We start from the raw sequence: 27558 nt of genomic DNA, 5'->3' as shown, positions 1-27558 counted from the left end.
GGCCATGGTATCCACAGGACCCAGGTGAGGGGTGCTGCCTGGTGGGCAAGTTTCCTGGCCAAACTGGAGTTCCTTTTTTGAAAGGAGTGATGATGATAACATCAGTGTATACTGTCTGATTTTTAGGATTTACAGAATACTGGCACACATGTTATTTAGTTCTTAGAGTCTAGTGAAGTGGACAACCTGTATTACTTCTGCCTTGTAGACAGCATTAGCAGAGTTAGAGTAACCTGCCCAAGGCCAGTGTTGCTGTATGTCATGTAACTTGGACTGTGGCCCACCCTGTCTGTTGTACCCTCCTTTCCCACTGAGTTCTTATCAGTAGATCCTGACCAGGGAAGAGACAGGCAGGAAGTAACAGGACTCACTGTGGTGTTACCTGAATTGTTTGGTTTTTTTGTTTGTTTTTTTTTTTTTAGTACTGGGGATTAACTCCAGGGATGCTTTACTAATGAACTATATCGACAGTCCTTTTTACTTTTTTATTTTGAGACAGGAATCTCACCAAGTTGCCCGGGCTGGCCTCAAACTTGCAATCTTCCTGAGTGACTGGGATTACAGGTGTGCCCTCCTCCCCCGCCCCCACCACCACACCTGGCACACCTGATTAGTTTTAATTGGGTAAAAATCACCGATATTCTTCTGAAAGCTTGAAGTTTGATGTGTAGGGAGAAAGTTGGACACTAGTGTGAAACGAATTTGGCTTTATAACCTATAAGAGGAGACTTTAGAATTAGTACCTCCCATTCTACCCTGAGTGATATTAGAGAGGCATGTGTGTGTATCTGTCTCTGTGGTAAAAATTCACTTTTGATTAAAAGATAGAAACATAAGCAAAGGTTGGTCAAACAGGTATCCTGAGGCCAGTTCGTGTCTTTACTTACTTCTTCACCTGAACAGGATTAGCAGGTTCTTTAGAATTCATCTTGCATGTTGGCCAGTCTTCTGCCCCACAGTCCCTAGCTTGTGTTTTACTGCAGGAAGTGACCACTTCCTGTTGTAGACATTGTAACTCCAACCAAGGGGCCATCAGGGCCAGGCAGCAGTGTGTGTCACTTCAAGGCCCAGAGGATTCTTAACTTCCCAGAACTGTGCTCTGTCCAGCACTGCAGAGTTGTCTTTCCAGGTGGCTTCAGGGTTTCTTTGGCTACCTGTGGAGAAAGAGTGGCTATTACTGAAGTGGGACATGGCAGCCTACCTCCCAGGGCCCTCCCAAAGCACCCTGCAAAGAACTGTCCCTGGTGTCTTCCTTTTATTCAAAAAGGAGATCTGCTTGGCTCTAGGAAGTATTTGTTTTCTCTTTTCCATCTTGGGAATATATTCCATAGCTCTACAAATCCTAAAACCTTGCTGGGTATAAAAGACGCAGATTCAAGGCTGCACAGCGCATCAGGCTGTCCAGGCAGAACCAAGGGCCTGTGATGGAACCATGCAGGGTAATTAGTCCAAGGCCACACTGTTTCAGGTAGAGCTTGGACTGGCTGCTGTAGTGAGCAATTAGAATTATGTTTTCAGACCATAGAGACTTCTCCCTTAGACTAATAAAGCAGATGGATCATGGATTTGGGACAAAGTTATGGTTGGCGTGTTAGCTTTTCATCACTGTGACCAAAGTACCTGACAACAACTTAGAGGAGAAAATGTTGATTTTTGGCTCACAGTTTCAGTCTATGGTCAGCCAACTCCATTGCTCTGAGCCTGAGATGACAAGGCAGAGCATCTAGGTGGAGGAAAGCTGCTGAGCTCATGACAGCCACAAAACCAGGGGATGGTTGTGTGTGTGTGTGTGTGTGTGTGTGTTGCACACTCACATAAGGAACCAGAGACAAAATATAGTCCAAGAGCAGGCTCCCAGTGACCTATTTCCTTTAGCCACCTTTAGCCACATTCCACCTGCTACAGTTAACCAGTGCAGTAGTCCTTTGAAGTTATTAGTCCATCAAATGGATTAATCCAACAGCTCTTGTGATTTAATCATTCCATCTCTTAGCATTCCTGCATCAATTCTCACATGAGTTTTTCTGGTGGGGGAATATCCCAAATCCAAACCATAGCAGTTGGTAAAGATTTGGAATAAAGAGGCCTTAGGGAAAGGCAAACAGAAAAGGCACCTTTGAAAAAACACAGGACAGTAGTGTAGGAGGCAAAGGAAAGCTTGTTAAAATGATTTAAGAGAAGGTCAGTAAAAATAAGTATGTTCTCAGAGAAAGTCTCCCTGCCTTCAGAGCCCCCCTGGAATCTCAGACCCATAAGCCTTGTCTTGATCCTTGTCTTTGGGTGAAAGCCTGTTCAGACTGTCCTGTCAGAAATGACAGAACAGAAATGTACATGTTACCTTGGGAACATGCCCATGTCACACTAGGAATCTGATGATAATTAGTGGAAGCAAGAGGGGACACTCCTTTCCTTGGCAGAATTAGCCACTCTGGGGGTGAGGCTTCAGAAAGTGTTTATAACTGAGTGATGCGCCCTCCCCCACCCCTCCTCCATTGTGTTTAGTTTTTGCCATTGTTATCTCTTCCTTTTGAGAAGATCAAGTTCAGTAATATAAAAATAGCTTCTAAAGGAAAAGAAAGCTATTCAGCAGATGGGAACCAAGTCTCTTCCTTCCTTTCTCGGAGAAATGTGTACTTTTCTTCCTTGTATTCTGGGTTCTTAGTGTAGCATAAAAAGAACGACTTTTAGAGTCTTGATTTGCCATGTACTGACAGATTATGTCATCTTTCTGAGCCAGCATGCCCTCATCTGTAAAATGAAAAGAATAATAATTACAATAAATCAGGATGTTTTGAGGATTAACTATGGTCACAGATACAAACCACCTAACAGAGAGAGGTGAACACACAGTAGTTGCTCAGTAAATGGCAGCTGAGAATTTTTAGATCTTGGAAGCTATGTAGTTGACCAACATGTTTCCATGTATACCTATGGAATATCATTATTATCTCTGGAAATTAATTTCTTGTAATGCTTCCTGAGCTTGCCTCCAAGTATTGTGTCTTAAAACATCGAGAAGTCCTCTCTGAAGCAAATAAAACTAAGACAAATTAGTTGGCATACTTGAGCTTTAGTCTTTTTATGGGTGGGCATTGGGGATTGAACCTAGGGTCTTGAAAATACTAGGCAAGAACTCTCCCACTGAGCCACATCCCTAACCTTTTATTTTGAAACAGAGTCCCATCAAGTTGTCCAAGCTGTGGTCCTCCTGCCTCAGCACTGGGATTACAGACATGCACCACCATGCCCCGTTATTGAGCTTTAGTCTTGCTTCTCGCTCTGCCTCATGTGTGTGTCCAGTACATCCTCTGACCTTGCCTTGTCTTATTTATTCTTTTGTTGTACAGGGGGTTAATATTGCACTGAAGATGGGCGAACTTCAATTTTGAAATACAGGAAAATGACTTAAATCACGAAGGTGGGGTAATAAGATGATAAAGCAAGCCTCCCAATAACTTTTATCACACAATCTTTTGCCCAATTTGAATTTCTTACTGCTGTATGGCAGTAATAATATTTATTTAAAATCTCTATAAATCACACTTTTGGTACTTCTCAATGAGTTTTGAATTATAGAGTTCTTATATAGAAGCCCAATGGTCAGTATTTCTGTATTTTTATATCCTCTTCCCACCTTGATCTTACCTGCTCCTTTGGGATACTACTGACCACATTTTTCTCTATCACCAAATCTTTCTCTCAGGCTAGAATTCAGTTTGGGGTGTCAGGATTAAAAGAGTAACATTGCCATTGCTGTACTTAGGGCACATTTCTCTTCCGGTTTTAAATGTGCCCTTCAATTGATAGGGTCAACTTTTCTGGCTCTTACTGGGAGAGTCCTATACTCTAAACATTCCCATGTCCACGGAGAGCTGTGCTACTTCTTAGCAGTTCCAGCTCCCTGGCATAGGGAGAGGGGGAGTTCCCCATTTTATTCAAAGTAGAATTTCTTTTTGGAGGAAAATACTTGAGGTGCCATTTGCTGGTAGAGAGGTTCTAGGTTTGAGAATACCACAGTAGTTAATTTTGTAGCAGCCTTTTGAAATAATTGTCGATACTATTCCAATTTTACTGATAAATAGTTGTGAAGTAAATTATTGATTGAGATTGTTTGGATATCATAATCATCATCCTGTACAATGTAAAGGCCAGGAGCAATAGGAAAATTGCAAGCAAGCACAACGTACACATTTGTACAACTTTAGTGGGAGAAAAGCAGATACACATCCCTTCCCCTCTGGTAAAATGCAAAAAAAAAAAATTCTGACAGTTTTCCATCTCCTCTGGCTTCTTGGTGTGGGATTTGGTTTGGTTTGGTTGTTTTGGGAGTACTGGGGTTGAACCCAGGGGTAGTTTACCACTGAAGTAGGGTCTTGCTAAGTTGCTGAGGCTTACCTCAAACTTGTAATCCTCCTGCCTCAGCTTTCCAAGTAGCTGGGAGTAGCTGGAAGTACAGTTGTGCACACTACCATATCATTTTGTTTGTTGCTCTGGCATACTGGGCAAGTGCCGTACTACTGAGCCACATCCCCAGCCCCATGCTCCACAGTTTCTGATGGCTGACCCTTGCCCCAAGTACTTGAGTTGCATCCAGGTCTGGAGTGGACCACCTTTATGGTCCTCTGGCATGGCCAATTAGTATGAGGTCCCTGGGATGTGCATCACATTGCTTCAGCCTGTAGGAAAGCATCTTCATCCTCCCTTACACACTGCCTCACACCCTGTTGTCCACACAGAGATGTGCATACATTACACTGAGGTTTTGAAGTTTCCCATTTGAGGAAAGGAGATTCTCGGAGCACTCTTTCTTTGCTGCATTTGTTTGAATGTGAACCAGACTTAAGTGATCACTTGAGATCTGGGTTTTCAGGACAAAGTTTGAAAGAGTTGTGGTTTTGTTCTGCTGAATAGTTTTTTAGTTGTGGTTTTGTTCTGCTGGGAAGGTACCAGCAGCCCCCATCTATTCCTTGTTCTCCTTTTCCTAAGTCCTTTCGCTTTAATCATACTGTTCTCCTCACCCCAACTTAGGAAATAGCCTTTTCTGCCTGTATGAAGTAAGACAAGAGTTTCTGCTGGGATTCACAGAGTGCTTCAGACCTCCTTGCTCTGCAGGGAACAGCTCCTGTAGGTGTAGAGAGACCACTCACTGCCTCACTAGCCAGGCACACAAACATTGAGAGGAGTTTAAAAAAGGCCTCTGAACAGCAGGAAGAAATGTACAGAATTCACACACCTTTTTTAGAGACAGCTGAATCTCTATCCCTCAACTTGGAGCAGAGTTTTAACCAGGAGCTTCATTCCATCCCGAAGCCCCTGGCTATGAGAAGAGCAAGGGGCTGCTGTGAATAGTTACTTTTTCAGTAGTGAGAAATGATAGCTAACCCAAGAAATGATGAGGAAAAAACAAAAGAAACAAATGCGGAGTTCTGCACTTCTCACCAGGAGGAGGTAGCCCTATCTACCTTACCATGGGAAGCACTGACCCACACAGATCTCCAAGAAGAGAAGAAAAGTCTTCTCTGCAGCAGGAAGGAAGGTCAGAAGCCCCTGTACCAGCATCCACACACTTCACTTGGAGCTAACCCCCATCCCTGTGTAATGACAATGAGTGTGACGCAGGAGGCTGGTGGGGGTGCCTCTGAGAGAGCGTGCACCAGTGGCAGCCTCAGACAGTGTCTATAATCATACCTTTTCTGCCTACCTAGAGTGCTCAGTTTTCATCCTCTTTTTGCGATGCAGGGGATCAAACCCAGGGCCTCATGCATGCTAAGCAAGAATTTACCACTTTTGATAAGGCCTCTGCTTGTAATTTTGTTTCTTCAATGTCAAAGTCCAATTCTTCCATTCTTATATATCCTTTTCTGTAGGAAGTATAAAATACTAATCTGAAACTGGGCAGAGTAGACTGAAATGACCACTTGTTACCGAAATATCTTTCCATTCAGATGTTTTCCAGCTAGTAAGTCAGGAATATCTTAACTGTAGAGGAAAAAAGAAAAAAGCAGGAAATGGCCAATATATTGGCATAGGACTGGCTATTGCATTTACCTAGTTTTACCTAGGTTGCCGCACACCTGGCCTCCTTTTCTCTCTGGAGGTCACCTCACCTGTGGGTGTTCAGTTTACTTGTGCACATGTCCTGTGCTCAGAATCAAACCAGAGACCCCCTAAGAATATAGCAGTGTAAAATCAGCCAGCAGTTAAATTAGAAGTACTTTAAGAGCAATATAAGAAACAATAGTATCATAAAAAATACAAGGCAATGATGAGTTCTTGGACTCTGTCCACATAATCAATATGCAGAATTGTGAGAAGAGACCTCTGAGAACTAGAGTAGTTATACATGTCTCCAAGAAGGAAAGACAGGCCTTGACCTGAGGCTTGGGAGATAGGTGGGACATGGTGCGATGACCAAGAAGATGCTAGGGATCAACAGCAGCCACAAGTCAGCTAGGCAAAATGTATTTTTCTGACAGGCGAGGGTGTGTGCTTCCTGTTGGGGTGTTTTTGAGATGATGACATCAGCCCCAGGTGCACCCTGGACCAGAGGGGAATGAATGGGAAATGAAGAGCAGGCGCAGGAGTCCAGTACGAACTTGGTTTTGTCATGTAGGTAATAGTGACCTAATGAAGTGTGTGTACATACAGTAGATAGGTAGATAAAATAAATATTTACAGTAAATATGTATGTGTGTATAGCGGATACTGTGGAGATACATATGGTAGGTGTGTGTGTGTGTTACAAATGTATATATCTTTTGTTTATTTTTGAATGTTTACCTTCCAAGGGCCTTATTTAGATTTTGACATAACTGGGGGAAAGGAACGAACTAGGGGAAAGGAAGGAACATTTGGGGTATTCAAATTAGGGCTACTCTCATTTTTCCCCTTTTTCTTTCTTTTCAGTAAATCACTCCCTGTTGTTTAACCCCTTCCTGTTCGCCTCACAAAACCACCATTTGGAAATTCTCTTGACTTGGTGGTGTGGTCCATCTTTGTTTTGCACCATCCTTAGGAAATGACTCAAGCCAGCAGGTGGCAAATGTGTGTGTGTGTGTGTATTGCTGAGGATTGAACCCAGAGCCTTGTGAATTCTAGTCAAGCACTCTACTAACTGAGCTTTATCCCCAGCCCACAAATCTATTTTTGTATTGAAAATAATTAGAAAATCCTCACAGTTGTTGGCCATGCATCTGCAAAAAGCTGTGTAGATGGCAGCAGTAGCACTGAAATTCTCTATGAAAATTGGATTTGCATCTCTCTAAATTTCCCATTTCTGTCCTCATTTGTAAATTATGTAGCTTCCACAATTAAACAGACCTCTGGAAAGTAATCGGTTACAACCCCCTTAAGTAAACTTTTCTTTTCCAAGACTGTTAGATAAATGTGTTTTGGGAACAGATGAGCACACAAGAGTTTTAGTGTTTTAGGTTGGGGGAGCACTGCACGACAGGCTGTCTCTGCCCTATTGGATGATCTGTTTCCACCTCTGCTCTCATTTCTAGCCTAAACCAACCAAAGGAAGAATGCGCATCCACTGTCTGGAGAATGTGGACAAGGCCCTTCAGTTCCTGAAAGAGCAGAGAGTTCATCTTGAGAACATGGGGTCCCATGACATTGTGGATGGGAATCACCGGCTGACCCTTGGCCTCATTTGGACCATCATCCTTCGCTTCCAGGTAAGTGACTCAACCCAGGGATGCTGACATGATGCTCAGAACTTAGGCTAATCTCCCAAGTTCAGGTCTCTTGGTGGAGCTAACCTCCCCATGCCAGAGGGACCAGGAAGAGCAGCTTGAAACTGCGTCTCAGAGTCAGGGGTGTCACATCTGTCCCTCAGGACTGAGTGCTGCCCCTGGAGCCATATAGAAGCTACTGTATCCTCCCACATTTCACTACTCCTGACAGTCTTGGCTCTCTTCTCAGATGTGACTTAGTGGTGGTAGCTTTCAGGCTGCATCCCCTGCCCCACTACTTCCCCAACACCTTGTCTGGTGTCTGCCATTTCACTTTCCAGAGCAGAAGTATGAGGATGAGGCTGATGTGAGTCTACTTAGCAGTAGACTATGAACTTCACCAAGTATAGAAGTATTTTTTAAGTCAGAATGTACTTTCAAGGTCATTTTGTCTAATTCTACTTTTTGAGGAAACCAAGGATCCTGAGAAGTTTTGTAGGCTTGCTCAGGTTTCTGACTCATAAAAAAGAAAGAGCTCTGTATTTCAAGACCTCCAGCCTGAGGCCTGGGGCTCCTTCTCCAGGTGTATGCTTCCTTCTCAGGCTCTTCAATTAAAATTTGAAAGGCAAGAAGGACTTATTACCCTGGTGTCAGGTTACTCTGCAAACAAATATCTTAACAGTCTTGTCTCCTGGGTGACTGTGCACTGCATGCCTTTCCTTTCTGTTGTGCCCTTTGATAAAGATCTGATTGATTTTTTTTTCTGGGTAAATAAAAACCTCACACAAAAAGGGAAAGTGAAAAATCAAATTAGAGCTATCTTATGTTTTCATACTGACACCAACCTGTGACCAATCCCTCTTCCTCCTCACTGTGCCTAGGATTGGGCTTCAGTTTCCAGTGTTCTGGGTGTCTGTGTGTGAGGAGGGGGCAAGAGGCTAAAATGGAATCACATTTAGAAAGGACTCCCTGACTAGCTGTTTCCCAAACCTGGCTGATCATCTGCCACCATTGTGAAAACTTCTTAATAATTCAGATTTTCAGAGCTCAGCCCACATGATTCTCATTAAGTAGGTTTGAGGAGGGGATCATGATAGAAGATAGCATAGCTTAACAGAGTTAATCACAACCATCAAGGACATTTTTTTCCTCAGGCACAACTTTCATGTAAATTTCTGTCATTTAGTTCCTGAATTATTGAAAATGGAACAAATGCCATCAGGTTCACTTATTGTTGCTCTCTTGTCTTATACCAACAGATGTGAAATTAACAAGACATTCCTTGAGCTTGACCCCAGCTTTGTAGAGTAAAGCATTCTATGTCTATTGCCTTTGAGCAGTGGTGATCAGAACATGGAAGGGCATCCTGATTGTGGCCTTTTTTTTTTTTTTTTTTTTTTTTTTTAAATGCATCAACAAAATTTATTTAAAAATCGTGCCAAATTCATGCAAGACTGACATTCAGTTTAATAAATATTACCTTTATTTACAATTGTTTCTTTCTTTCTTTCTTTTTTTTTATTTTTATTTTTTTATTTTTTATTCTGTCACTGAAATATATCCAGGAAAATTCCTGTGGCCTATCTTGTTCCTGATAACTGACCCACTATTCCTGTGTCAGGGAGCTGGCACACACAGCCCTTTTCAGGATTCTCAGCATGAATTGGGTTGAGTTGTTGACTAATTAGCTTCCTGCCAGCTTTCCTTTTTCTGTACTTCAACCTGTGAATGCTGATACAAACCTTTTGCCTTTGAGGGGAGATACAAAGGCTGCTGATGCTAGTGCATGGTCTGTGGTCTTGGTTTCTCACATGACTTAGCCTCTTCTACCTGTTCTACAGATACGGATTAATTCTGCATCGGCTAAGGCTCAGCTTCTGCAGTGAAGCATCCCTGTGTGTCCACAGAGATCTCTCCTTCCCCCAGCTATTGAATATGCAGTCTTGTCTTAAGTTCCCAGTGCTTGTGTGTGTTCCCTATTGTTCCCAGGACATGTTTTGTCTTGTATGTGTATAATAGGAATCCATTAATTACTGATGGCAACACAGGTTTTATGCCTTTAAAGAGAATAAAAGATGGTGAGAGAAACTGCAAATCTTGAGTTTGCCTAGTCTCACAGGTAGCTGTCTTCATTTCAGAAAGATAGCTAGAACTTCTTTTTTTATATATATATAATTTTTTTTAGTTGTATAAGGACACAATGCCTTTACTCTATTTATTTTTATGTGGTGCTAAGAATTGAACCCAGTGCTACATGGGCAAATCTGGAAAAAGATGCCCTTCTTCATACAGAAGTGTGAAAAAACTGACAGTGTTTAGTGTATAAAGTTCCAGCCTGAGTCTGTGTCACTCAGTGGTTGAAGATTATTCTTGTTCACTTTGCACGTGAGCTAATAATTCTAATAGAGTTTGAGGTTTTTGCAAATTCAAACTTTGCATTTTTACCACAATTAAAAATGAAGTTTTTTTTTTTTTTTTTTGTGGTGCTGGGGATTTGAAGTTTTTTATTTTTAAGTGCAGATATTTCAATTTCTAGATATTTTTTCCTAGTTAAAAGTTTACAACATTTAATTTTGTATTTAGATATGTTGTCCGCTTTGTATCTCTTTGAAAAAGAACTCTGGGAGATATTTTTAGGTTTAATGGAGGGGTTTGACAGGAGATAGGACAGAGAAGCTTGGGATGGCTAGAGCTGGAAGGTGAAAGATGATCTCCTGGGTTGATCCATCCAGTTCCAGCCCACATCCCAAATTTAATTATGGGAAAGAAACTACAGCCAGAAGGGTATTTGGAGCACTTGTTTAACCCAAGTTTAACTTGTTTAACTTGTTGGCTCCTAACCCAAGAACTGCTATTTACCAGTCCTTTCTGTGAGCTCGGCAATTTGTTTACTTCATTAAGACACACAGCAGTGCTGTTAGGTAGCTGTTGTGACTGCCATTCCTCAGATGAGGAAATTGAGGTACTTGGATGGTAGAGCCTCAGTTCAGACCCAGGTAGTGTGGGTGACTTTGGTGCCAGTAGATGAGACTTTCTATTGAACACACATTGTTTATGAGGAGCTTACAGATGCAGACCATGGAAGCATGGCATTTAAGCATTCTCTTTTTTGAGAAGTGGTGCCCATAGTGTTCTCATCAATGAAGCCCACATATTTGTTTGAAAAAATGGTTATGAAAAACCCAACTAAATATTTTTCTGGGCTGTGATAAGGTTCCAAGTATGCTGTGAGAACCACTGTGCTAGCTTGTAGTTAGACCAGGTCTCGGGCAGAAACAACTCTAATGGTGCTAGGAAATCATACAGGTAGCTGTCTTCCTTCCAGCACTATCTCTGTATAAGTAGGAAACCCAGCTCTGGCTGGTGCTTCTGAGCTGAGCCCTGACTTTAGGAAGCAGTTTTCATTGACATAGGAGCAAGTAGTTTGCAGGGTAAGGCTTTGATCTAAAGTTGACTTTTATATAAATGCAGACCTGGTCTTCAGTGGCTGTTAGACCACTGACCCATCTGTTTGTCTAATATTTCTTTGTAAATCTTAGATCCAGGACATCAGTGTGGAAACAGAAGATAACAAAGAGAAGAAGTCTGCCAAGGATGCCTTGCTATTATGGTGCCAGATGAAGACAGCTGGGTGAGCAAAGGGTATCAGGGCTGCTTCTCCCAGGACTGAGTTCTGCTTTTAGTCATCACTTATAAGGCATTGACAAGCGTCTTTTCCATGGCTTCCATTGAGGAGGCTTGTTAACACATAAGCAGTTGCTATGTTGACATTTCAGCTAGCTCTTGAATGGAAGGAGTTCTGATTTACAGTTTGGACCTATCATAGTTCTTCAATCAGTTGCCTTCACTTTTTTAAAGAAGCTCCAGAGTCCATTATATTTTGAATTTTAAAATCCTGGAAGCATTATTAAGAATCACACCCATTATATTTTTAAAATACTGTTGTGCATTGTCTTCTCCTTTTAACTTCTGTTTGGGGGAACTTTGCTTAGTAAACTTAGGAGTAATCTTTAAGTCCTGGTTTTCCTTTCTTTTATTCTTTCACTGAAATTTTAGTGAAGATAACTGTAGAAAACTGCATCTTTTTCGTTGTCACCAAAGTTCTTTGGGCTCAACTGATACTAAATCTGTAAAATTATCAAAATATTTTAGGGTCATAGGTTCTTAATGAGATTTGATTTTTATATCAGGTAAATTGGAGAGTTATTGTCAATACTACATGTAGCTATAACTAATGAATATGAAGTATGGAAACTATAAAGAGCTTAGGACCTAATAAGCAGGTCAGGTCAGGTAATGAGCCTTTAATCAACCACAGATAAAACCTTATTAATAACCAGAACGGTACAGAATAGCTTACTGGGGATGAGGTTGAAACATAGGCAAATTTTTAAAGGGAGGTACTTAACGTATTATAAAACTTCATCCAATTAAATGACATAAGGAGTAAAGAAAAGCCGAGTATCACATGAAGAGGTAGCTCCATCTGCCTTGTATCTCAGAGTGGTGTGTTTATTCAGTTTCCAGTGACTACTGGTGCTAGTGTCTTACTAGGTGGAGTAGAAAACCCAAAGGAAGCAAGAGGCCTCAGCCATATCTAGGTTATGGTCATTTTTTTCCAAAGTAAGAGTAATGCTTTAAATCTAGGATCATTCCTTTTGAGAGATTGCATTACCACACAGGAGAAGCTACATGAGTATATATTTTATAGCAAACTGAAGTTGAGGGGATACATGCTGTGACATAATTGACTTTAAGGATGGGCACTATATCTTGGATTTTACAGGACTTAGCAAACATTTTTTGTTTATTTTTGCAGCATTATGGATTGAATCCAGAGGTCTACCACTGAGCTATAACCCCCAGCCCAGGCTAGCTTTGAACTTGTCATTCTCCTGTCTTGGCCTCCTAGATTGCTGGGATTATAGACATGTGCCACTGTGCCTGGCTATAAGCATACATTTTTTTAACACTGCATTTAGCAAAAGTGTAAACCTTTATTTGGTGATTCTGTTACTTTTCTCTTGTACTTTGTCCTTGGCAGGTACCCCAATGTCAACATTCACAATTTCACCACTAGCTGGAGAGATGGCATGGCCTTCAATGCACTGATACACAAACACAGGTAAGTCTGAAGAAATCATGCTAACAATTGTGGAGTAGAATGTTGCCATTCTTTCATAGCAGATCTTGGTGACTTATGATTCTCAAGTCCATTGCCTTAGATGTTACACCACAGTGGAAATTTCTGCATTCCTTGTGAGAAAAATATGGGAGAATATGTAAATTCTCCCAAACAAAGTAAACAAGTTCACCCTTTATTTTCCACTCTCTTAATAAATTCTAAAAGTGTTTATTCAAAAATTAGGTGTCCTTGTTAAATAATTACATGATTTTGTAATTTATCTCCACTAAGTGGTTATTTTAACATTTTTGGAGTAATGATCATGACTCATTAGTTACATGATTTGCTTCCAAACCATGATTTTTGTTCTTTGGCCGCTGTTGTTCTACATAGACCTGATCTGATAGATTTTGATAAACTGAAGAAATCCAATGCACACTACAATCTGCAGAATGCATTTAACCTGGCAGAGCAGCATCTTGGCCTCACTAAACTGTTGGACCCTGAAGGTAAGGACTCAAGGAATGAAAGGTAGGACTTTAACTAGCAGCAAAGGGATAGTACAAAACCTGTCTTGTGTCCATATCTTCTATTTATACAGTATGCTTTAAGAATTATCAAAGGAAGGGGAGCTTAATTTTGGTTATGGAAATTATATGAAGATTTGGGGGAAGGGTGGCATTGGAAAAGGCTTTTGAAAGATGATTATGATGTAACAGTCTGAAAGAGAGGGTGTGCTAGGCAGAGGGAAGCACGAGCAACAGGTACAGAACCAGGAAAGAGGAAGGAGAGTTTGAGCACTGTAGATCAGTAGGAATGGTGGTTAGGGTGACAGTAGTGAATACCCCTGGAAAAGGTTGGGTGCCTCACAAGCTAATGCCTTTAGAGATTAATCAGCGGGTAGTGGGGAGTCATGGAAGGGTTTTATTGCCTGTGCACATAGGACACAACCTGGTGTAGGCATCCAGTGATTGCTTGCTGGCTGACATTCATCTGAAGGTGGATGCTTTGGGATGGGTGGAGACTGGGAAACACACTGAGCTAGTGAGCAAATAACTTATAAATGAGGAAACACACTGAGCTAGTGAGCAAATAACTTATAAATGAGGAGAGTATATCTGGGAAAGGGAATGTGAGTAGAAGCAGCAGCAGCACTCAGTTTTTTCTTTTGACTTACTGCACCCCATTCTTCTCATGGAACTAATGCTGTGCACTGTGGTCTCTGTAGCAGCCTGAAACCCAGCTGCAGGTGGCACAGAGCTGGCCTGTGTGAGACAGTCCACAAAATCCTAATCCCAAGTTTCATTTCAGTGTGGTCTCTGAGACGAATGTTTTCTGATTTTGGAAAACACTTAAAATATATAAGGATTTGTTTGTAGTACTGGGGCTTTATAGATTCTCTTAGCTGTGAGCAGCAAGTATTGGAGAAACTATGGGTATGTGAGTGAAAGTTTAAAGTTCTTATAAATATACAACAGGAAGTTTAACTCCCCAAGGGCAGATTGAGGTCATGAGGCTGCCAGGCTGGTTTGCTGCTATTTTCCAGTGCATCAGATTCACTGATATGTTCTCCACAGGAAGCTGAGATAAAATTATCTTTGTGCTAACCCATTAAATGATTTCTTAATATAAACAGAAAAGTAAAATTCCTTCAGTCATGATAAATCTTCATGCTTTAACTCCTACTTTACTATGGAAAGGAGAATTGTGTTAGCCCTTTGTGCTTTACAAAGAACCTCTTTTTTTTCTATCACACTGACAAAATGTTTTATTAACTTATTCTTTACTTTTTCTAATCACCACCCTGTAAAAAGGGGATTGATGTTTCTCAAATTATGAAGACAGAAGCTAAAAATGGCAGTTGATATGTGTTCTGTGGGTTTGATATCTTTTTTTTTGGTTCTGGGAATTGAACCTAGGGGTGCTTAACCACAGAGCAACATCTGCAGCCCTTTTTTATATTTTATTTAAAGACAGGGTCTTGCTAAGTTGCTCAGGGCCTTGCTAAGTTGCTGAGGCTGACTGAACTCACAATCCTCCTGCTTCAGCCTCCCAGACCACTGGGATTATAGGCATGTGTGGGTTTTATCTTGATTATTAGTTCTTAGTCCCAAACTGAGATTAGACCTAACTATTATTAGTTGTCCATGCCCCAAAGATTATCAGTTAAAAGATACTTGTAGACAAATTAAAAAAGAATTTTTTTTGCCTGTTCAAACCTTCCAGTTATGTTAGCATTTTATGTTTATTAAATTGCATACATGTCTGACATTTTATTTGGGCTATCCTTCAGTTCTCTCCCCTTTGGGCACACTTGATGGGGCTGAACAGACCTAGGAGCCCGCAGGTGAAAACAGCAGCTGTAATCTGGCACTTTCTGTCTTTGGCTGCTTTGTTGACCTTGTACTGGGAGCATCCTAGCCCTGTGCTGTAGTTTTCTCATGTTTAAAACAAGAGAAACAATCTTGCTTCACAGGCTAATTTGGAGAATAGAAATTAAAGTATATGTATAAGTGTACATTGAAAAAGAGCCTGATACATCTGCTAAGAGCTGTCCTGTGTGTTCTTAATCTGACCCAGGCTAGTGCTTCCCTCAGTATAGCCATACTAAAGACTTGCCATATTCATCCATTTGCTTTCTCGCTCAGTAAATATTTACTGACTGTTTACTTTCTGCAGGACAACACACTAGGAATTTGGGAGGTTGAGTGGCATAAGGGGCTAAGACAGGGTTCTTACCATTGGGGAGTGAATCTTGGAGGCAAATGAATAAAAATAATACCCAACGGAAAGTGGACTGTGTGCCCATGTATGTAGTCCTAAGGGAGAAGAGGGGGAGAGAATAATTCCAGCTGAGAAATCAGGAATGGCTGTATTGGGGTTATGACTTTTGAACTGGATTTCGAAGGATAATAAGAAGTGATAAGTGAGGAAGACCATTTCAGGCAAAGGGAAGTTGTGAGGAAAGGAAGGCATATTAGAAAGCAGGGGACATGTGTAGGGGGTGGTGACGAGTCAGGTTTGGTTCAGATACATAGTCATAGGCTAAAGAATTAGAAATATCTAGAACAATGCTTGGCACTTAGAAAAGGCTTGATGAATATTTGAGGGATGTATTGATGAAATAAAAAGAGAAGGAAAGTTTCAGCCAGATACTGGAGGACCAAAGGGCTTATACTGTAATTTTTACACTGAATGGCACTTTTGAGCTAGGAGAAAATGTGTTCACAACCGTCCTTCTGGAAGGGCAGTCACTGTGCACAGTGAGTGGAGCAAGAGAGAAACCAGCAAGGGAGCCAGTGTTTCTGGTCTGGTCACATGATAGCAAGGATTCTGTGGCTAACTGGATATGGGTAACAAGGAGACAAAGATGTCTAGACTGAGTGACTTGAAGAGATTCTGGGGCCATGGGCAGAGATGAGAACTTTTAAGAAACACAAACCAGTTTGGTGGTAGGAGTTAGGGGTATGTGGTAAGGCAGGGAGACAAACACCACCTGTAGAAGGCATTTTATGAATGTTCATATCATATGACAATCAGTAATATGGCTTCATCCTTATCCTTATAATAATGGAGTTATGACAGAACTCTCAAGTGTAAAGAAAGGAAGGTACCGGGCAGTTCAGTGTAGTTGCACAACTGTTCCAGGTTGTTCCTCCTACCTGATTGGCAGCACTCTAAACAGAGTCTTTTTCTGGGTTACAGACATCAGTGTGGACCACCCTGATGAGAAATCCATTATCACTTACGTGGTGACTTATTACCACTACTTCTCTAAGATGAAGGCCTTGGCTGTTGAAGGAAAACGAATTGGAAAGGTGAGCTCACACAAGTATTCTAAGTCGTAATGTATAATTCAAATCTGAGTCTTCTGTCCTGCCACCGAGCACCTTGTTCTTCTCTGAGCTCATCACAATTGTGATGGCAAACCCAGTAGCTTGAGGCAGGGAGGTGGACAGAACCCTCTTCTTCCCAAAGGGCAATGGGAGGTGGGACTCAGGGTGATGGTTGAATTATCTAGGAAGGGAACTGGCGGTCCCAGACACAAACACTCCTCCCCTCAACCTTTCTAAAAAATTGGGTATTGAAAGTCTAATAGAGTCTGTTAATGTGATGGCCATGAAATCCTGCTGACCATAATAGAAAAGGTCTCAGTCTTAGGCTTTTTACTTCCCATGTGACTGATGTTCACCTGCCGTATCTTTTCAAAAACACCTGAGATCAGATGACATTGTCCTCCCAGTGCAGTGAAACAGAAAATTAACGGGACAGGATCACGCTAAATGAAGCCCTTTTTGCTTCTCTAGGAATTTTTGTAGGTTGGACTGTAGAATTTTTGTAGTTTGGACTGTAGAAGTCATTCAGAATCTTTCCCTGGGGCTTGGGAGTTTACAGAACCAATTACAGTTGAGTTCAGCTGTCATGGCTCACAAGTAATAGCCACTGTCTGACTGCCTATTATTAAATGGTTCCTTGAGTTAAAATGCTTGTGCCAAAGCAACACAGAACCATTTCAAAGCCAGTCATTAAGTGTGCATGTTCTAGTTGTAGGTTTGCAATCATGTTTTCCTTGCATGGTGATATGATCTTGATGTTGAGCTTTTCTAACCCTTTTTTACAGGTGCTTGACAATGCTATTGAAACAGAAAAAATGATTGAGAAATATGAATCACTTGCCTCTGACCTTCTGGAGTGGATTGAACAAACCATCATTATTCTGAACAATCGCAAATTTGCCAACTCACTGGTTGGGGTTCAACAGCAGCTTCAGGCATTCAACACTTACCGCACTGTGGAGAAACCACCCAAGTAAGACGAAAATTGTCATCTATTACCATTAACATGGCAGGAGAGATTATAGCATCCAATAGACCCCTATTTTCTGACTTTGGTGATCTCATCTCTTAACTGAATACCTCTCACCAGTGTCCTTTCTTCCTTTGAGTTTGTGTTGCTGAGATTTATTGTAAATCATGCCTCCTACTCTGAGCCCTTTCTAGCAGAAATGTGTCCTTGACATACAGGATAAATGAAGAGCTGATACAGGTTCCCAATTCCTTCTCCAAAACCCTTTGTCAAATGTCTTTCAAAATACCATGTTTTTTTGATTTTAGCAAAGTAGCACAATTATTGTGTATTATAAAACCTAAGGTGTATCTGAGAGAATAACCTATAGCTAGCCTACTAAATCTATAACAAAATGTATAAACATTAACATGATGTTAGATAAAGAAGGACAGTAAATCATTACATACTCTTTCACATCCAGTATTACTGCCCAACAATTTTAACTTTTTCATATATATTTATTTTTTAAGTTCACAGTTCTCAAATAAGGTTCGTGAATTTTATCTCTTGTTTACTCTTATTCTGAAGTCATTCACTTTTCCATAAACTCAGTTGTAAAATTCTTGGTGAGGTCTCTGAAGCTCATTGAAAATATTTGGTAGACGTTTGAAGTAATCCTAGTTGAGTACATTTACTGGACTCTCTGAATGAAATAAGTCTACTGTGCAGGATTTAACCTTATTTGAGGTGTTTAATAAGAGTATGGTGTGCCCTTAATGTCCTCAAATATAAATCCCAGCAACAGCAAACAACCACAAAACAAAGAAAGAAAGAAACAATAACCTCTACAGTTTGGCATATTCCAAGATTTGTAATGACCAACAATTAATGCAGCCCGCTGCTGTCTAACACACATTTCACATAAATTAGATGAGCGATAAATAGCTTTTAAAATTGTGTGACTGTGTGAAATGTTTTTTTCCTCCAGTAACAAATGAATTTTCCCCCTTGAAGAAACAAAATTCACTAAATCATGTTTATAGCTGTTTTCTCTGTGCTTAGATTTACTGAGAAGGGGAACTTGGAAGTGCTGCTTTTCACTATTCAGAGCAAGATGAGGGCCAACAATCAGAAGGTCTACATGCCCCGAGAGGGAAAGCTCATCTCTGATATCAACAAGGTAAAACCTCCATCCAGTCCTTTGTCAGCCCTGAACTTCAATCTTCAGTTTCTGTCTCTGGGTCTTGATGGCTTAGAGGACAGGAGAACAGAAGGATCTTTCCTGGCCTGCTGAACTGATGAATGATTGCTGACGAATGCCAAGCATGGTGGAGGCTCCAGGGATTATTTGTAATAAGCCCATCTATTGGAGTTTGGGGGCAGTGTCAGATTCTATCAAACCAGCTTTGGTCCAGGCCATTTTTCTTTGTTACTCAGATATATTCAGTTTATTCCTCATCCATCTGAGGCAATCAACTCGAATATCTTCAGGTTACACAAAGGAGAACTTGAAACCTTACTTCATGTATTCGAAATCTAGAGGTTGTGGGCTTGGGAAGTTGACTCCTTTCATCAGAGAAGCAGATAAACAGTTTCCATTATTATACATACAGTTATGTCTACAGTTACAGAATTTCACAGTGGGAAATTTGAAAACTCCAGAACTCTGATTAGTGGTACACACTTAAATTTCTTTGGAATGTTTGGATCTTTTTTAAATGTGAATAAGACACATTATAGAGATTAATTTAAAGTGGACAGTAGGTTAGGATTTTGAAAGAAATATTCAGACTTAGGAATTTTTTATAAGTAGCACAAGATAGAGTAAATGAGAGATTCATAACCCTATTTTGTTCTGAGAAAAACAATTTATCTTTTTTATGTGATCAGAGCTATTTAAGATAATTACTTGGTTTCCTTTTAAAACAAGAGATTTATAATTTAGTTGTGTTCACTCCATATCTGCACTGTTTCCTATTCCAAATACAACACAGGGTTTTTAGATTTCCATAGGGGCGAGTATCCCAGGAGGCTACACCAAGAGAAAAGTAATTTTTTCTCAAAGCTTAGGAGTCCGTGAGGGTGGGAACGAGAAATTCCCTTTCAAGTTCTTGGGTCATTTTGAGAAATACTAGCTGTTGGCTCTAGACAAAGAAATTTTCTTCGACATTGCAGGGAAACATTCTTTTTTCATTTCTGCAGGCCTGGGAAAGACTGGAAAAAGCAGAACATGAGAGAGAACTGGCTCTGCGGAACGAGCTCATAAGACAGGAGAAACTGGAACAGCTTGCCCGCAGATTTGACCGCAAGGCAGCTATGAGGGAGACTTGGCTGAGCGAAAACCAGCGTCTGGTGTCTCAGGTTCTGCTCTCGACATTATTAACAAAACCATTCCTGGGGTAGTCTAGAAATATTGACTGTACCCAGGGGCCCAAGACTGCAGGACAGCTGCTCATCTGCTCTCAGTGTTGTGAAGTGCCTGTCCAGTCATCTTGCCCACTTCCCATGTAGAGGATGTTTATAATTTCCAATATACTTTCCTTTTTATTTATCTAACTCGTCATATATTTGGAAACAGCTCAGAGTTTGTTTAAAGCCAATGAGTGTGTGTGTGAACCATTCACATTTACATGTAAGGTTTTAAAATGTCTCCCTTTTCCTCAGTCTGACCAACCAACTTCAAGGCAGTAATGTGAGACTGGTCATGAAATAAATGAAAGTGGCTTTCATTTCCTTGGTTTGACATCAATGACCACCTGCTCTAGTCTCTTAAGTTAGGTGCTAGGGAGGGCATCTGAGCTCCAACAGGGAATTTTAAGGGTCCTAGGGGGAGGGCAGAGAGAGCAATGGGAGACTTAGGATTTGACTCTGTTTTGTTTCTTTTTTCTTTCTTTTCTTTTCTTTTCTTTTTTGATTGGATGACTGACTTTGTGCTTCTTTTCATTCTTCTTCACTGTAGGACAACTTTGGATTTGACCTTCCTGCCGTTGAGGCTGCCACAAAAAAGCATGAGGCCATTGAGACAGACATTGCTGCCTATGAGGAGCGTGTGCAGGCTGTGGTGGCTGTGGCCAGGGAGCTTGAGGCAGAGAACTACCATGACATCAAACGCATCACAGCAAGGAAGGACAATGTCATCCGGCTCTGGGAATACCTGCTGGAACTACTCAGGGCTCGGAGACAGCGTCTCGAGATGAACCTAGGGCTACAGAAGATATTCCAGGAAATGCTCTACATTATGGACTGGATGGATGAGATGAAGGTAACACTTAACTGAAAGCCAATGAGACCAGAGCTTATCTAGTCATGCCTTTCTTTTGTTGGACCCACCCACTGGTCCCTCATATGCTTGTGCCTTATGTCTGTTGCCCACACTGTAAATCAGGGGGTGGTGCCACACTACCCATGGAGAGATGGACAGTTCACAAGTTAAATGAGATTGGAAGTGTGAAACTTGTCACAAAGACCAGTTCAGTAGTGAGCGAGTGGTCTGTTACTATGACTTAGGGCCAACCTAGATATGTTCCAGTGTTGAGAATCAATCAAGTTGTGGTTTTGTTTTTAATTCTTTAAAGTTGAACTAGATTTCAGTTCCATTGATATATTTTTTTTTTTCTATGCATGAATGATTACTGCTTTGAGGAGGTAACATGGGCAGTTTGAACAAAGTATGGGCCAGCAGCAGGCATCTTGAGTTCAGATCATGAATGCCTGAGTTGCCTAATCTCTTTTGTACTTATTTTTGTCTGTAATTGGAGCTTGTTCTTAGTATCTACTTCATCTGGTCATTGTGAGGTTGGAATGTGGAGATATATATATATATATATATATATATATATATATATATATATATACACACACACACACACACACACAGAGATTGTAGGATGGGGCCGGATGGTTGTGTTGATCAACTTTTCTTCACTGTGACCAAAATACTTGATGGTAACAATTTACAGGAAGAAAGGTTTATTTTGCTCACAGTTTCAGTCCATGATCAGCCAGCTCCATTGCTCTGGGCCTAAGGTAAGACAGAATAGAGAATGTTGTACAATTGATGGAAAATAATTTGACTTATTGATGGAAGAAACAAAATTAAATGTTAATGGGTTTAAACTTAAGCCCCAGACCTTGTTTGGGTTTTACCAAACATGACAGCCACCTGATCCTACTCTCCTCATTTGGTTGAAGATGTGACTTGTGAAAACCAGATTCTTCTCTCACTGATATATGTATGAGTATCATGGAGGCATACCAATTTAAGTTTTTAGAGGAGGAAACCTATTCACTCAAGGGGTCAGCAACATCTAAGAGATTCCTTTAAACTCTGGTGTGAACAAATCTGTCACCTTTATCTTTTCTTCTTGAGTAGCGTTAGTGTAGCACTCTCTTCTTAAAGCCTCAGTTCACGTTTTAGAATCCTTCATACAGGTCCTCACCCCTCTTTCTGTTTGTGCCTAGTGTGAGTCTGGCCTCTTTGCTCTCAAGGTACATGAAAGAAAAGATTGTCTTATTATGTCTTACTATATCTCTCCTAATGCTGGTTTTGGGGTTCACTGTACTTGGATTTGGTTTGTTTACCATCATCTTCCCCTAAAGGTGGGGGTCTGTGACAAGCCAGAGGAAAGCTATAATTTGGTTGCTGACTCTCTGCTTGTCCAAAGATGATGTGATGCTGAAGTCAAGGTTGTATTCATAGGTTTCTTCTCTGTTGCCTTTTGTGTCCAGGTGCTATTATTGTCTCAAGACTACGGCAAACACTTACTCGGCGTGGAAGACCTGTTACAGAAACATGCTCTGGTTGAAGCAGACATTGGAATCCAGGCAGAGCGTGTGAGAGGCGTCAATGCTTCTGCCCAGAAGTTTGCAACAGATGGGGAAGGTAAGAATGGACCTGTCCACACATCTCCTAGATACCAGAGACCCGTCTTTATAGGAGTATACAAGTTGTGTGTGGTGATGGGGCTTTTAAGGTTGCTGTACTGTTGTAGGTTCTTGGTGGGTTTGTTCTCGTACTGTCATGAGGTGCAGTGCAGTGACCTTCTGAATGCTTTAACTCTCATTTTTATGAAATAAGTATCTTTTCCTTAAATACTCATATGCTGCTTGGTTTTGAGTGGTTTAACATTTGTCAGTGAAACTACCAGGCCACACTCAGTACAGATGTGCACCAACAACCTGGTGTGGCTGTTTCTGTAGTGCAGGATTTCACACCTGATCACATCTTCTGTTTAGAGGATGTTTAGGAAGATTTACCATTGCTGCTTATATTTTTTAGAAAAAGCTAAATGCTGCTGCCTTCTTTCATATGTTTCATATTCTTTCTTGTACATAAATGATCAGTTTGTCTACATTTGGGCCAAAAGGACAAGTGTGTATCATTGTTCCCATTCCCATTCCAGTCAGGCTTCTGAAAGGGGCCCCATTGCCTGCTCAACACTGTCTTGCCCTTAGCATTGAACTCTTAATCAACAATTAAAACTTGGGATAACTTACTGCCTGAAAATGAACAGAAAACCAGAGTAAACTATCAAACACCCATCCATATTCCTTCTTTGGTGTGAAACAGGCTACAAGCCCTGTGACCCCCAGGTGATCCGAGACCGTGTGGCCCACATGGAATTCTGCTATCAAGAGCTTTGCCAGCTGGCGGCGGAGCGCCGAGCCCGTCTCGAGGAGTCCCGTCGCCTCTGGAAGTTCTTTTGGGAAATGGCAGAAGAGGAAGGCTGGATTCGGGAAAAGGAGAAGATTCTGTCCTCTGATGATTATGGGAAGGACTTGACCAGTGTCATGCGCCTGCTCAGCAAGCACCGGGCATTCGAGGATGAGATGAGTGGCCGTAGTGGCCACTTTGAGCAGGCCATCAAGGAAGGTGAAGACATGATCACAGAGGAACACTTTGGATCAGAAAAGATCCGTGAGAGGATCACTTACATTCGGGAGCAGTGGGCCAATCTGGAGCAACTCTCGGCCATTCGGAAGAAGCGCCTAGAAGAGGCTTCGCTGCTGCACCAGTTTCAGGCGGATGCTGATGACATCGACGCCTGGATGCTGGACATCCTCAAGATTGTCTCCAGCAGCGACGTGGGCCACGACGAGTACTCCACACAGTCTTTGGTCAAAAAACACAAGGATGTGGCAGAAGAGATCACCAACTACAGACCCACCATTGACTCACTGCATGAGCAAGCCAGCGCCCTCCCCCAGGAGCATGCAGAGTCTCCAGATGTGAGAGGCAGGCTGTCAGGCATTGAGGAGCGGTACAAGGAGGTGGCAGAGCTGACAAGGCTGAGGAAGCAGGCGCTGCAAGACACCCTGGCCCTGTACAAGATGTTCAGTGAGGCTGACGCCTGTGAGCTCTGGATTGATGAGAAGGAGCAGTGGCTCAACAACATGCAGATCCCAGAGAAGCTGGAGGACCTGGAGGTCATCCAGCATAGGTGAGTGGGGTCACTGCCTGGGTATAAGGATTGCTGGCCCACCCCCTTGTAACCACCAGTGGCCATGGAGGTGACCATTCTGTTGAATCACCTTTCAGATTTGAGAGCCTAGAACCAGAAATGAACAACCAGGCCTCCCGGGTTGCTGTGGTGAACCAGATTGCACGCCAGCTGATGCACAGTGGCCACCCCAGTGAGAAAGAAATCAAAGCTCAGCAGGACAAGCTCAACACAAGGTGAGCATGTGTTCAGCAGTGTGCCCAGTGTATAGAACTGGGGCGGGTGAGGTCACTCACTGAGCTTTGCTGTCAGGAACTCCTGGCACAGAGTCGCCAGCATTGCAGCAGTGATGTCATAACATTGGCATCTGCCTTTCAACATGTCCTCATCATTGTTTGCAAGAAGTGACTCAGGTGGGGTGACATCATTTTAGGCAAGAGGATGAGACAAGTCAGCCTGGCATCTGCCCTTCCCCACATGGAGGTCAGGGCTTGGGTTTGGATTGCACCTAGTGTGGTATAAGGCAGCACGGTGTTATTTGTGCCATCTGTCCCTTTTTAAATGATTTGTGGAATAATTTCTGAAACTTCTGATTGTCAGGAGAGACCTTGTTCTCATCTTATCTTTGTGTTGACTAAACATGTTTGAGTTGGTTGTGGTGGTCACCTGACTTTGATTCTGAAGGCTGCCATGTGCCTTTGGGTTTGGGAAATATCACTTAGGAGCAGTTCAGAGATGTTTAGGATGTATATAGCAGATCTGAATTAAGGGACTCTGTGGCACAGTGTACTCATGTGGTCTTGTTATACATCTCTTTGTGTCAGGCTTTTTCCAGATTAATATCATTTCCCAGTTACTGAGTGCCATGATTTTCCAAAAAGCAGGTAGTCAAAGCAAAGACAAAGGGTGAAAAACAGCACTGGTTATTTCAGGATCTAGCCACCAGTCAATCCAGTCTCCTTTTTTCATGTCTCTTTCTAATGTCCTTGTACTCACAGGTGGAGTCAGTTCAGAGAACTGGTGGACAGGAAGAAAGATGCTCTTCTCTCTGCCCTGAGCATCCAGAACTACCACCTTGAGTGCAATGAAACCAAATCTTGGATTCGGGAAAAGACCAAAGTTATTGAGTCTACCCAGGACCTGGGCAATGACCTGGCTGGTGTCATGGCCTTGCAGCGCAAGCTGACTGGCATGGAGCGGGATCTGGTGGCCATTGAGGCGAAGCTGAGCGACCTGCAGAAGGAAGCAGAGAAACTGGAGTCTGAACACCCTGACCAGGCTCAGGCCATCCTGTCCCGTCTGGCTGAGATCAGCGACGTGTGGGAGGAAATGAAGACCACCCTGAAGAACAGAGAGGCCTCCCTGGGAGAGGCCAGCAAGCTGCAGCAGTTCCTGCGGGACTTGGATGACTTCCAGTCCTGGCTCTCCAGGACCCAGACAGCCATCGCCTCGGAGGACATGCCCAACACTCTGACCGAGGCAGAGAAGCTTCTCACGCAGCACGAGAACATCAAAAACGAGATTGACAACTACGAGGAGGACTACCAGAAGATGAGGGACATGGGTGAGATGGTCACACAGGGACAAACGGATGCCCAGTACATGTTTCTCCGGCAGCGACTACAGGCGTTGGACACTGGATGGAATGAGCTCCACAAAATGTGGGAGAACAGGCAGAATCTCCTCTCTCAGTCTCATGCCTACCAGCAGTTCCTTAGGGACACAAAGCAAGCCGAAGCCTTTCTTAACAACCAGGTAACAGTCACCGCAGCCTCTGCTTTCTTCCTGTTAGAACAGGTCCTGACTGCCCTCTGAAACCTTTTGACCAGGGCAGCTGGTTTAAACCACGCCTGTATGAAATTAGATGGATAATTTAGAGACATATTTTCCTTGACCGTTATGACATTGAAATCCATCACAGTGTATGGGACAGGATTTAAGATTTTTGAGGACACTGTCTTGCCTTGTAAAGTACATTTCCATTTCATCTACAGTTGAGATCTCTCGGGGTATGCTCTTATAGTATCTGATTGAATTGGCAACATTCTGTGAGTGTCAGTGCAATTTAAAGAGTTCAGTGAGGCTTGTTTTTTGTTTTTTTTAACCAAAGGGCTCTTTCTTGATCTAGAAGGATCAAGGACTTCACCCAAGGACACAATGCAGAGAATAGGGAATGAAAAACAACTGAGGGTGGTCACCTACATCAGGGTTGTAGATCTCTCTTCCAAGAGAGAATGAAGGGAAAGCTGCAGTTGCCTTGATGAGTTGAGGACCCTAGTTGCTGACTCAGGGAACTGGTTACTTTCCTTACTTTGGGGGAAAAATAAATTCAGCACATTGAACCACTTAGGGAGTTTGGCCACTTATGGTATACTATTGGGATTTTTTGCCTCCCAACATTTAATTTTATCTGACTCAGTAGATTTTTGTGTTACAGTGCAATAAAGCAGGTGTTGTGACATGTGGTACATGGGAATGTAGAACATAAGAGGTCTTTTGTTAATATGTCATCCTACTGTGGGTTTCTTCTCTCTTAAAATAAGGAGTATGTTTTGGCTCATACTGAAATGCCCACCACCCTGGAAGGTGCTGAAGCAGCTATTAAAAAACAAGAGGACTTCATGACCACCATGGATGCCAATGAGGAGAAGATCAATGCTGTTGTGGAGACGGGCCGGAGGCTGGTGAGCGATGGGAACATCAACTCCGATCGCATCCAGGAGAAGGTGGACTCTATTGATGACAGGTACAGTTTTCTGGGATTCTAAAGGGAGTCTTGCACCCTAGGACTCCTGAGCTATGAGTCAGTGACCAAAAGTCTTGGGTCTGTGGGTATAATTTTCCTAGTGGGCAGAATATGGGCCCCTACCAAAATTATATCTACCTATACAACACATGGCTGCCTCAGAATGTGGTTCTTCTAAGATACATACAGGTGTCTACCAAAGATAAGAAAGCCTGAGAAGCCAAGCTAATCCTCAACAACAGGTCTGGAAGAGCTGTAGTGCAGAAGAGCAGTCAGGTATAAGCCATGCTCTTCAAGAGCTGACATACCACCTGTTACCCGATGAGACCTTGAGAATTAGACTTTCCCAGCCTAGGTCACATTCACCTTTATCCATGCAAGACTTGTCTGATGCCTGTCAAGAGAAAGGAAGAGAGGGTGAGGTTTCTTTGTTCTGATTATCTGGCAGAGCCACAGAGCAACATTATCTTGCCTTCCTTAGAAAATGGGCTTGGATAATGGAATCTTTTTCATGATGAGAGAAGATGCCATTCTCTTTGATCAGGACATCTCTAGGATTGGGTACTTTTTTTCCATTTGCATTATTATTTTCTTTTCTGAAAGATTTGCTCCCTCTCTTAAAAGCCATTTGACCCTATTGGCTAACCCTCTCACCCTACCCAGTTCAGAATTTGGATACAGCAGCATAAACTGTTCTGAGCCATCCAGTTCAATCCTGGACTTGGCCCATCTGGATCAGTCACTATCCTCTGTTCTAGCCATCCCTCTGGTCCCAGTTTAGGC

General features: G+C 42.1%; 1 protein-coding gene across 4 annotated transcripts in view; it reads left to right on the top strand.

Moving 5' to 3' along the window:
* Positions 1-27558, top strand: part of Sptbn1 (spectrin beta, non-erythrocytic 1) — a 186821-nt gene that overhangs the window by 124895 nt on the left and 34368 nt on the right. For all 4 annotated transcript variants that reach the window (XR_007104752.1, XM_047523352.1, XM_047523353.1 and 1 more), the window contains 14 exons: positions 7506-7679; positions 11216-11307; positions 12721-12801; positions 13195-13310; positions 16507-16619; positions 17423-17610; positions 18652-18769; positions 19792-19950; positions 20549-20851; positions 22318-22471; positions 23159-24029; positions 24128-24265; positions 25028-25784; positions 26573-26775. Coding sequence is in view for 3 of the 4 variants with exons in the window: in XM_047523352.1 (XP_047379308.1) it covers positions 7506-7679; positions 11216-11307; positions 12721-12801; positions 13195-13310; positions 16507-16619; positions 17423-17610; positions 18652-18769; positions 19792-19950; positions 20549-20851; positions 22318-22471; positions 23159-24029; positions 24128-24265; positions 25028-25784; positions 26573-26775 (3467 nt within the window). In the remaining variant the exon portion in view is untranslated. The remainder of the gene's footprint in view (positions 1-7505; positions 7680-11215; positions 11308-12720; positions 12802-13194; positions 13311-16506; positions 16620-17422; positions 17611-18651; positions 18770-19791; positions 19951-20548; positions 20852-22317; positions 22472-23158; positions 24030-24127; positions 24266-25027; positions 25785-26572; positions 26776-27558) is intronic.

This window comes from Sciurus carolinensis, chromosome 13 (genome assembly GCF_902686445.1).
Source record: "Sciurus carolinensis chromosome 13, mSciCar1.2, whole genome shotgun sequence".
Classification (NCBI taxonomy): Eukaryota; Metazoa; Chordata; class Mammalia; order Rodentia; family Sciuridae; genus Sciurus; species Sciurus carolinensis.
This window is presented reverse-complemented; position numbering and strand designations above follow the sequence as displayed.